Source organism: Mchenga conophoros, linkage group LG7, assembly GCF_057382185.1.
Source record: "Mchenga conophoros isolate Kocher_MC1m ecotype Shallow Benthic linkage group LG7, M_conophoros_male_GT1.1, whole genome shotgun sequence".
Classification (NCBI taxonomy): domain Eukaryota; kingdom Metazoa; phylum Chordata; class Actinopteri; order Cichliformes; family Cichlidae; genus Mchenga; species Mchenga conophoros.
The window spans coordinates 50,285,920-50,297,635 of NC_140532.1; the positions used below are offsets into that span (position 1 = coordinate 50,285,920).

An 11,716-nucleotide genomic window follows, 5' to 3' on the forward strand; every position below is an offset into this window, starting at 1 on the left:
ATATATATGTACACATCTGAGCAGATTGCGTATGCTGGTTTACATGCCTTATCCAGAAACCATCCAGCTGAAGAGCCTCTGTTGTTGTGACCTATAGTGATTTTCTTCAGCCTCCCGAGGTTTGGGGCCTCTATTGTAAACTTGTCCTCTGACCCACGTTCAAAGTTGTCTTTGTCACTGTCCAGTCTTCTCTCCCCTTTGATAATAAACACACAGTTTATAGCAAACACACACACACACACAATAACCACGTATGTCATTGCAAAGCTTACCAGTGATCATGGTTTAATGTACCAAATGTTGAACACTTTCTGGCTTTAGTTTAATAACTATGAAGATTTCACACAGTTACTTCTGTTTGTGTAACTGTACATTTACAGTATTATCTTTCTAATTTTATTACTTTGTACAGCTTTACATTTTTTTGTCAACCATATTAAAAAAAACCTTTGTTCCCACCCTACCTGTGTCACCGTTCTCTCCAAAAATATTCAGGAAGACATCAGCATCGGTTCCACTTCCCTTCATATCAGCAGTAAACACGCTCACTATATATTTATTCACTGCAGAACATGGGACATAAAACAAGTCAAGCAATCTGAAGGGTATGTAAGTAGCACATAGCAGTCTCTTCGACACTCAGATGGCTTCCATTTTAAATATTCATAACAGTGCGTGTCTGTTCATTACAGTTATATTGCTGTGACCACTCCCTCACCGCACAGCACCCTTGTGTCTTTACGTGAGCCTCAGGTTCACAGTGCTTTGCTTGATTGGCTACAGTCGCTTAAATGCTAGATCACGTTGCCACAGAGGACACATGGGCTGTACCTGAGGATTACACTCTAGTGGAATTCAATGACAGCCTGAAACTCTATCTAAAACACTAAGCTATCGAGCACTGGTTGTGTGCAACTGGCCAGACACATGGCTCTAACACATAAAAAACATCAGACGTAGTTCTCATTTAGAAAAATAAATATTTAAAATGATTGTCCACTTTGAGTGGTAGAGACCAGAGTGCTTTCTAGAGGCATTACATAATATTTGGCTTTTAGACATCTTATTACAAGAGTCAACCATTTCTAATCCCCGGGGTTTCTCTGACATGTGGAGAAGGTATTTAGGACTGTTATTTTGTTTTAACCTCTGTGAACATTTTGGTCTGCTTATTATTACAGGTTTGTCCCGGATTGACCTACATTTCGGGACGTCCATGGGGTTCATGTTGCCCAGCAGGTCCCTGACAAACAGGTTGTCGCCCTCCTCCCGACTCAGCCAGTTGTTGCAGGCAAAATAAAAGCGCAGATGGGGTCGGTTCATGTCAGTCACCACCACTCTATCCAAGAACCAGCTGGCACTCATCCCTGTGTTGTCGTGCTCGATCCTGAGGAAATCAGCAGATTCAGAGAGAGACACGAATGCAGCCTGGAGGTAATATCAGATGAGACCCTCACATCTCATTTGTTTTTTATTTTAAATGTCTGTTTGAATGTCTTCAGTGTTTAATACTATACAACAATGGTTGTTGTGTTTAAGTATTGCAGCTTACACTATCAGACACTGAAAATGAATACGATGGGGTAGAATAACAAAATGAATAATGCACTCCCATGTCAAATCTAGAAATCTACACTATGTAGATAAAAATACCAAGCCACCTACACATTACAACAACGGGAGCTGCTTATCCATAGAAACACATGGTGTGAAGCTCCTGGTGCACAATTTGTGTGCTGATGTTATTGCCACAGGAGGTTTAGAGCTCTGCTGTTATTGAACAACATTGGTAACTTTTAAGAACTAACCATCTCAGCATCTGGTCAGTGCTCTGTGTGTGGCTTATATAGTGAGTCACAAACAACAATGACAGGACAGGTTAAACGTTTTACACTTTTACTGCTGTTTATGTTCGGTTTGCTAACTCAAGATTGGTGGAGCTGCTCAGACTTTCCAAGTAGGAAATCTGAGTTGAAGAGGTGTCTCAAATTGAAACTATAACTGGGAACTTGGAAATGTCGACGTCTGACTTAACCTGGAATGCGGCATTAGTTAGTGACTTCCTTTGTCTCGGGATGCTTGATTAGTTTCAGCTGTGTCTTATTACCCTTATGGTTCCCATCTCCCCGATTATCTCTTCTGTGTATTTAAAGCCTCAGTTTGCTTGTGTTCCTTGTTGTGTTGTCCTATCGCCTGCTGTTCTACATCCAGCATGTTTCCTGGACTTATTATCTTTGTAGTTTGGGCTTGTCTTTGTTTTGTTTAGTTTTGTTTTTATCTGTAGATCTTTATTGGCCGAATAAACAGCTTACTTGTGTTGATCTTTGCCTCCCTGTGTATTTGCATTTGGGTCCCCACCTCAGCCCACTGCAATATATATGACAGCACTTTCATTACAGTAAGGATTAACACTGCCCTGGCAATGTCTACAACAGGAGAAGCTTTATTAAGTTCTAGTTTGGCCAAATAATCCCCGCACATAATCTCCTTACCATTTTAGCTTTTTCCAGAGTTTTGAACTGTATTGCTTTTTTCTACAGCAAATGTTGAATTATTCACATGCAATTTGAGTAGCCCTTAGAATTTTAAGTTCTTCTTAAAATGTCTTAAGCTGATTTGCCTTGACCTTGAAAAAAAAAAGCAAATAGGTGGACCTTGACTGAGGATCGTCTCCATAACAGGTAAGAAAACTGTGTCTGGCATGCTAGAAAAAGAAACAAAGTTTTAAATCAGAATGCAACATTATTCTTTTAGCAAATCCTGACAATTCAGCATGTTTAAATCTTGGGGCCTGTTTTCAGAGGTCATGTCTTGTGGCTGCGATGTAACTCTGTGTCTTTCTCTCTAGAGGAGACAAACTTCACACAGCAGATGGGGCTTAACCTTCTGTCACTGGATGAAATCCTTTGATGGCCCGCCGCACAGCGAGAAATGTTCCTGTGGGATCCTCTTAGTAAGCTGCTGTTATGCTGTGTGAGGAATGCTCAACTATGAAGCAGAAATTGTGATGTTGTCAGTGACCTGTAGTTGTGCATTCTGGGTATTTAATCCAGACATAGTAATGGGGTATTTAAAGCGTGCATACATGTGAGTTTTTATACGAGTTATCACAGTCGACTATTAGCGATACACTACCTCAGTTTCTTTAGAGGCCCCACGTTGTGTGTTTTGATTCGGAAAACATCCGTCTTATTCTTCTCAAATGCAGTCCGGCTTCTGGAAAATGTCAAAATGTGAATAATATCAGTACAATGCTCTGAATGTCCCAGTCTAGAGACCCAGAGACACGTGACCTAAACTCTGGAACAGTAAATCGTATCCCCCTTAATGACGCAGATTTAGGGTACCCTGGTTGTTTCGTGGCAGTGGTATAATCTGAAACCTTCACCTCTCCTGCTTCCTCCTCAAGTACATTTACCCCCTCCCGGAGTCGAACCAGGCCCATGAGCACACCAGACCCCCCTCTGCCCAACACCGTGAATCAGACACCCTCTTTTCCATTAACAGAGAATACCTGCCTTTGTGTCTGACCCATATCTCCATCTGTTCTCATCTTCCTGCAACATTCAGTGGACAGACAATGCCAAGGCTCACAAAATAAGGTGCACAGTGTCATCATACTGCAACAAACTGCCAAGATTGAAATACTGTACAACACACATGAATACATGCCCTCATTCTCAATGTCAAATCACCTGCAAGAGAATGAAGGGGAGAAACTGATTATCCGGTGGAGGGGTGGAGAAAACTCACAGCAAACTTTGGAATTCATGCAATTTGAACGTGTTTTATAATTACACTGAATTTCCAAAGAGTTGCATTTTTAATCTGCCTCACTGATCAGTGGGGCAAATATTCTCGGAGACATAGCAACCCTCCCTTACCTGTATCATGCTGTTAAAGTTTCCAGTGACGATAACACAATACAGGCAGGACCTAACTTATATTGGAGTAAGGTGAAACTCCTTACAATGCAGTTTGTTTAATATGTCACCAAAAGGGGCTCCTGAACATCTGTGTGTGTGTGTGTGTGTGTGTGTGTGTGTGTGTGTGTGTGTGTGTGTGTGTGTGTGTGTGTGTGTGTGTGTAGCTCATCGGCTGAGCAACACTACAGTCACACAGCAGATAGACAGTAAATGCAAAGGATGTGGACGCTGTCTGAAGTGGATGGGTGAGACCACCACAAGGTGTGGGTGACATGGTCCAGAGTGGCTGACAGTAACATGGTATATCTGTTACGCTTCACAGGTAATCCTATCTGTCAATCAATGTGTGCAGAGATAAAGGAAGCCTGCTGCTAAGATCCCCTGAGAGTCATTTGATCGTCCCCAGAAATGACATCGTGGTCTTCTTTCATTTATCTCTAAATGGAAATGAAGACCAGCCATGTCACATAGTTCCTCCTTACTCCAGATATCCTGTGTCCAACACTTAATGCACTGTATATAAGAGACATTCCCATTTACCAACAAACCTCTGCTCTGTTGTCTGACGTCAAAGAATTTACTGGTTAATATCTTTTTTAATGGCTGGTGTGCAAAGTCATTTTATCTTGCATCACTGGTTCTTTGGACATCAGGTTTTGATGTTAAACAGGAATTCTCTCACATACAGTGTTATATTGACAATACAAGCCAACACAAGGACAGGATCATAAGCATCATTTTACAGTTTGATTAAATAAAAAATACCTCTTTTCTGTGCTGAAGGAATGGAGAAGAATAGAAAAGATTAAAAAGTCAACAACTGACATTGAAAAGGTGCTAAACTGGCATAACAAACTGAAAAAGGACGTATTAAACATCATATGATGGTGAAACAGAGTAAGTCACTTAGATCTGATTTAAACAAACGAAAAAAAGCATATTCATCAAACGAATTCAAGAACACCACCAAAAGCCCTTTTAAACTCACTTGCTTGCCAGGTGGACCTTGGGCGTGACGCCAAAGTCTCCAAAAAGGGTAACAAATACATTTGCATCTGTCCCAGCTCCTTTAACATCACCAGTGACAGTAACTACCTCGTACACTGGAAGAGAGGGGAGAAGGGAGAAGAGAATAAAAGGGAAAATACAATCTGAAATACAGTCACAAATTACATTATATCTAATACAAAAACTTAATGAATAATCACTTGAACCAAAGGACGAACACAAAGTCACATCCTCAGTGTCCAATAATCTATAAACATTATGGAGCATTATGTTTCCTTCCATGCACAGTTGCCAGGGAATTCAATGAGGCGAAACTGCAACGAATCCATGTCTGGCATTATACATCAGCCAATCCTCTCTCACATTTCATCCGTCTGTAAAATCTACCTGAGGTGGTGACATTCACATCGTTTGCATGGAGGAGAAGAGAGGACGAATCAAACTAAGAAAAAAATCAAGTCGTGCAGAAAATAAATCCTAATGACTGCTGATCGCTCGACTTCTACTCAAGAAACACCCTTTCAATTTGTGGGTTATTATGAAGTACGGGATAAGTGGTGGCAGCATTTAAGTTCCCTCTGTTTTACATTCATATTCATTAGCAGATCAAAATAACTATTTTCCTAAAAGTAATACTTTGGTTTAATCCATGAAAAAAGTTTTAGTGTTTTGGAGCTTTAGAGTAACAATCTAAACAAAAATCTGCTGTTTTAGAGAAGATTTCAAAAGGATGTTCATTCTGTTACAGACTATAAAAAGGTAACACTTTGGTCCAGCAACGTTAAAGTATCAAATGGATTTCTTCTGTTTTGATTTCATTTGAAAGTATTGGTCTTTGAGATGAAAGTCTATGACCCAGGGATGAAACAACCAGTATAAAGTATGCCATACATAGTGTGGGAATGAGAAGCACCACTAACCCTTTCTAATATGTGGGTAACATTTTGAAAAAGTTCCTAGCCTTATCATCTATTTTGTAAATGAGTGGCTCATTAAATGCAATAGATTTGGAGAAGTTTATATATAAGAGAGTCCTGTGAAAGTATACCCCCCATGATTTAATACCTCGTAGAACCACCATTAGCAGGTGAAGTCTTCATTTTCTATTTGGCTTTATCCATCTCCCTCCTAGCTGTGGAGGAATTTTATCACACTTTTCGTTACACAGTTGCTTCACTCCATTGATGTTTGTGGACATTTGTTTATGCTCAGCTTTCTTATGGTCCAGCATCTCAATCAGGTTGATGTCTGGACTTTAACTGAGCCATTGTAATACCTTAATTAGTTTCTTTTTCAGTCAGTCTGTTGGGCAAAGCTTTAGCTGTCCAATAGATGGCCTAATATTTGACTGTAGAATACTTTGATAAACAGAGGGGTTCACGGTTGACTCAAAGACTGCATGGTGCCAAGGTCCTACAGCTGCAGAACGAGCCCAAATGATCACCCCTCCACCACCATGCTTCACAGTTGGTTTGAGGTGTTTGTGCTTATATGCTGTGTTTGGTTTTTGCCATAAATGCGATTAATTATGACCACTTTGGTCTCCAAAGGACATTGTTACAGAAGTTCTTTGGTTCGTTCAGATGCAACGCTGCAAAACCTAAGCTGTGCTGCCATGTTGGTTAGACGGAAGAATCTTTCTCCTGGCAAACCTTCCAAACAAGCCATACATGTTCAGTCTTTTTGTACTTGAGCTGTCATGAAATTTAACATTTACATTTAAACCGTGGCCTGCAGAGTCTGGAATGATAGCATTATGTTAGCACACAACACACCTACATGCTCCAGACCAGCAAAATGCAAAAATGTCTGCGTTTATAGAGGTACTCAGACTACATACATATGAGATAGTAAAGTGACTGGTTCTTAACTCTTTTCTACATGTTTATATGACAGGCCTAATTCACCCAAGCACTTTGTTATGCTTTGTATCTAACATTCACACTCTTACGGATGATTATTACGTTGCCCCTACTGAGGCATCCAGGGATAAAATGAGATGACCTGTCCTATCTCCTGAGCTACAGCTGGAGTTGGTGGATAAGGAGCTGTTTCGAGAATGTCCTGCTGCCTCTGCAGGGTACCTACTGTCTCTTTCCTTTGCACCAAAGCAGATAAAATAAATTCACAATGGTTAGTGCTTTCTAACTGGTTGGACTGATATCCCTGAAATTAAGTGGCTTTGTGTTATCGAGCGTTCCCTTCATTTTTAGTATATAGGACTACAAAACTAGACTAAAGTGAATCTGACATATATGCTGCAGGGTGTCCACTGTTCTAGGTAAATGTTAAAAAAGCCAGTTTGAGGTGTCATATGAAATAAAACTAAATACTAAGGATAAATGCATAAGAAGGCTAGACAGCAAGAGAATATCTTAAACCTTCTAGAAGATGGAGAGAGGAAATGTACAGATCTGATAAAGGAGCAATTTGATCAAAGTCAATCTGATACCTAATTAACAGTGAGGCGAGCTATTAAACCCAGCTTAAGGAGAAAGAGAGACACCTGATAAAATCAGATTGACAGTGGCCTGGTAAAACTCAACCATGATAATCTCCTTGGAGTGTCAGAAACCTGAGTGGGTCAGTTAGGTAACAAAGATGTTCTCACTGTAGAGGTGTATCACAGCTACAAATACTTAATGTTCCTTTTATAATCTGCAAGATGATCAAGAGCTTCAAGTAAATCATTAACTATATAAAGTCAGTTTTATGGAGGTGTTTATGTGGAAACACATAAATAATGTAATTGAATGTAATAGACAAATTATGATGTTGCAGTGTTGCATGTCTTGTAAGCTCTTGCAAACACGTTCAGAAATGTAAAAAAACAAAAAAACAAAAACTGAAACAAAGCAAAACTTCTTTTGGGGCAAAAGTACTAAATCTGTGCCTTTCCCAAGGTTGTTTGAATATATATCCAGCAAGATATATATGGAAAAAGTGCCTGTGCATGTGTATGTGTGTTTGTGTGTTTGTGTCTGGAGCACTGAAGCACAGTAAAAAAGCATTATATAAGAGCCAGTCCATTTACCATTTAGGAGTCTGCTCAATTCTTCATTCTGCAAATAGCTTCCACTGTAAAAAGTTCACAAGAAGGACAAGAAGGAATAAAGGGGCTTTTGAGCTTGACCTTTTGAACTATGACGCCATCTAATTAATTTCTCTCACTGGATGCACACAAAGAACATTGTGTTAGGATATTCATGATGACTGATAAACTGCGATAAATATTCTAGTAAGCATGTTTTATATTGGGTTATTTCATCAGCAGTACTCGTGAAAAGGCATTTTTAACCTAATCCTACTAACTGCATGTCTTTGGACAGCAGAAGGAAGCTGGAGTACCCATGCAAACATTGGAAGAACATGCAAACTTCACACAGAAAAGCTCCAGCCAGATTATGAATTTGAACCCTGGACCACTTTACCCTGAGGCACGCTACCCGCCTGGTTTTTGTTTTTAGCTAAACTGACAGAAATTTCTTTATCATCATCTTGTCCCCAACTGGTAACAGCAGATGGCCACCCCTCCCTGAGCCTGGTTCTCCTGGAGGTTTCTTCCTGTTAAGATGGAGTTTTTCCTTTCCACTGTCACCAAACACTTGCTCATAGGCGGTAAACTGATTGTTGGGGTTTTCTCTGTATTATTGTAGCGTTTCTACCTTACAATATAAATCAGCTTGAGGCGACTATGCTATGATATTATGGTATTGGTTTTTTTTTTTCAGAATAAACAATCAAAACAATTTAAGTAGGAAACAATTCCAACATTCTGTCAAAAAGTCAATGATTTGCATGTCAAAAACCTGACTTGCAAGCTTAAATTGAATTCCATATCTGAAATCAGTGTAAAAAAATAAGTCTAGTCTAATCAGAGGATGCTTAAAATATGTTACATGACAAGAAAATCTTATGCTATTAACATTATTAACAAAAAACACACAAAATAGTCCTGCAGAGTTGATTAACATCTTTCTGAGGGCCTCTGATCTGCTTTAAGAAAGCTCCTTTGACTCGCAGGCCTGATTCTGGCCCCGGCTGTGCTCCCAGCCCCTGGGACTGGGATGGCACCCAGCACCTGTCTGCCCCCGAGCCACTGTTTGGCGTCATTCATGTAGAACATAACTGAGCTTTCACCCAGAACAATAACAGAGGGATTCCCCGGAGCGCTCCAGCTCAGTGCTGACAGAACTGGAGTCAAGGTTTGAGCAGCTGATACACTCCAACATATTGACTCAGATTTTTTATTTTAAAAGCAACATGTGAGGTTTCTCCATCTGCTCTGCAATCAGATGCTCTTACCTTTCTTTTTGAAGTATTCATCTTCATATCCATCGGATGAGTCTGTGTGGTAGTTCAGCAGTTCATTCTGGTAGATTTCAGAGTAGTCCACCTGTTTGCTTTTGGACTTTTTCCCCTTCTTCTTTTTATCTTCATCACTGTCTGCTGATCCCTTTTTTGCCTTCTTTTTCTTCTTTTTCTTTGTTTCCTCCTCCTCTTCCTGCTCCTCAATTAAAGGCTCCTCATCATCGTCATTGTGAGACTTTTTCTTTTTCTTGCCATCTTTGGACTTTTTATCTTTGGAACCCATCTCCGCGTCCCCCTCCGGGTTCTCTGCAGAAGATTTCTTGTGCTTTTTCTTCTTTTCCTCCTTCACTCCCTCGGTCACTTCTTCTTTGAGTTTCTGTGATTTCTTCTTTTTGGTATTGGTTGAGGGATCATTGTTGTTCTGCTCACCCTCATCATCTTTGCCTTCAATCACAGCCTCAGCATCCTCGTCCTCATCTGCTTTCTTTTTCTTCTTTTTCTCTCGTCCCTTTCCCCCCTCTTTTTTAGCTTTCACGTTCTCTGAAAGCTCCTGATTCTCAGTGCTCTCGGAGCTCTTGTGTTTCTTCTGACTCTTCCCCCTTTTAGTGGTGTCCCCTCGGGTCAAACCGTTGCTCCTCTCCTTTAACTTTGGCTCAGTTTCCTCCACTTCGTCATCAACCTCTTCAGTTTCTCCTGAAGCTGTGGATTTTTTCTGTTTGGACGGCATCTTTTATTCATTCACTTCCCTGACCCTTAGTTTCGTAAGAGCTGCGTAGAGTTTCTAATGGTGTAAGACAATTCATTTGACCCTTGGCTGCAGAGATGCTCTGGGATCGTGGGGTCGGAGTAGCCACTGAGGACACACAGATGGAGGGATGACTGCCTGGACGTCTCCTACCTGGCCACACAACCTGCAGGCACACACACTCACACACACACAAACACACCATGCATACACACACATCACTCATGAAAAATTAGTGTCACTTCAGCACTCACATGACCCACAGGAGAAAGCCCTGTGAAAAAGGAGCCTTGCACAGACAACTTATCCTCTCTGCCACGGCACCCTGTATTATTCATGGTGTCAGGATCGCTTTACGGGCCGGGGGTGTCTCGCTTTTACCTGCAGTCGCACTCATACAGACAGGACCACAGACACGCATGTACACATCCACACACACCCCTACACACAGACACACACACACACACACACACAACTTTACAATTACTTCTCTTTGTTTATTGTTGCATCGAGTGTGTCTAATTCACATTCACAGGGTAAAAGCAACTTATAATTCTATGTAATACTCAGACAGCATTGATTTATTTTACTCAGTGCAACTTATAATGAACTCTAACAAAGGTAAGAGCAGCACGTTTTAGGAAATATGCTGCTTGTGAAAAGGCTATTGCTAGCCTGTCTCAGTCAGGAAAAAAAAGTACTGGCTCTGGCTGGTGTCTAGAAAAAATATATATATTTTTACAGTTTCTTCTTTATTTACAGACGAATCAAACACCATAAACAGCATATATAGTTATTTAAAAATAATCAAATCAGTTAAAAAATTAAAATCACTCTGATGTAATTTACAAATTGAAGTAAATGAGAACGTTTCTAGTTTTTGGACATTATTCATGATGCAAGTCAAAACCAAATAAATATATACATATTTAATACCCCAAATAATACAGAAGAAATTTCCTCACATCATTTGCCCAGAAAAAAAATACTATTTCTGTGGTGCTCTAATGATGGAGAACGGGAGGAACTATTGAATCTAAATTAAAAGTTAAATCATCTGCGGGTTAGCATCATTTTCCATATATCAGGGACTTATACAATAAATTATAAATAGAAATAAGAGAAATAAACTTAAGAAATAAATAATAATGACACCCTGTTTCATGCATAAGTTCCTTTGCATTGCTGTTGTATCTCTGCCTCACTGGCATACACATCTGCATTTGACAATGTGCCAAATCATCCCATTAGCCTTATTGCTGCCATCTGACACCTGATGATGCAGGCATCAAGGAGAAGGGCAGAGTTTGGTCATATTGGTCTTTCAACATCAGATTACCCAAAGATTGGCTGACAGCAAAGAGTCAAACCTCATTGGATTGCTTCACTGCACTTTTCCTCCCCAGGAGTTATTGTTTGTCTCTCGCCTGCCAAAATTTCAAACTTTTTTCTAATTCACATTCAGCTCAGCTGCCCTAAAATTTCAGTTTCACAGGTGTGTAATAATTTTTTGAAAAATGCATCACTCAGCTACTTATACCTGTGAGTTGAGGACATGTATTTGTTTTAGCTAGCCTTTTTTCGCCTGTTCTTGAACAGAATCAACTTTTTAGGATAGCTGTGGAGTGCACATTGAGGCTGTGGTTTTACAAGTTTATTGTTTTACACTTTTTTTAATGCAGAGTTTTGATGCATGTTTTTATTCATGTGTGGTCACATTTTCACT

General features: G+C 40.0%; 1 protein-coding gene across 4 annotated transcripts in view; it reads right to left on the reverse strand.

Annotated features, from left to right (window-relative positions):
* Positions 1 to 11,675, reverse strand: part of loxhd1a (lipoxygenase homology PLAT domains 1a) — a 34,925-nt gene extending 23,250 nt beyond the window's left edge. The window contains exons 1-7 of one of the 4 annotated variants that reach the window (XM_085279952.1): positions 10,245 to 11,675; positions 9,240 to 10,098; positions 4,915 to 5,029; positions 3,136 to 3,216; positions 1,203 to 1,387; positions 465 to 563; positions 48 to 196 (exon numbers count right to left, since the gene is read on the reverse strand). In XM_085279952.1, coding sequence (XP_085136078.1) covers positions 48 to 196; positions 465 to 563; positions 1,203 to 1,387; positions 3,136 to 3,216; positions 4,915 to 5,029; positions 9,240 to 9,972 — 1,362 coding nt within the window. In that variant the 5' untranslated portion in view covers positions 9,973 to 10,098; positions 10,245 to 11,675. Of the gene's footprint in view, positions 1 to 47; positions 197 to 464; positions 564 to 1,202; positions 1,388 to 3,135; positions 3,217 to 4,914; positions 5,030 to 5,321; positions 7,904 to 9,239 lie in introns of those variants that run through there. The other 3 variants (XM_085279953.1, XM_085279954.1, XM_085279955.1) reach the window with 3 other exon arrangements.
* Between the last annotated feature and the right edge of the window lie 41 nt (positions 11,676 to 11,716).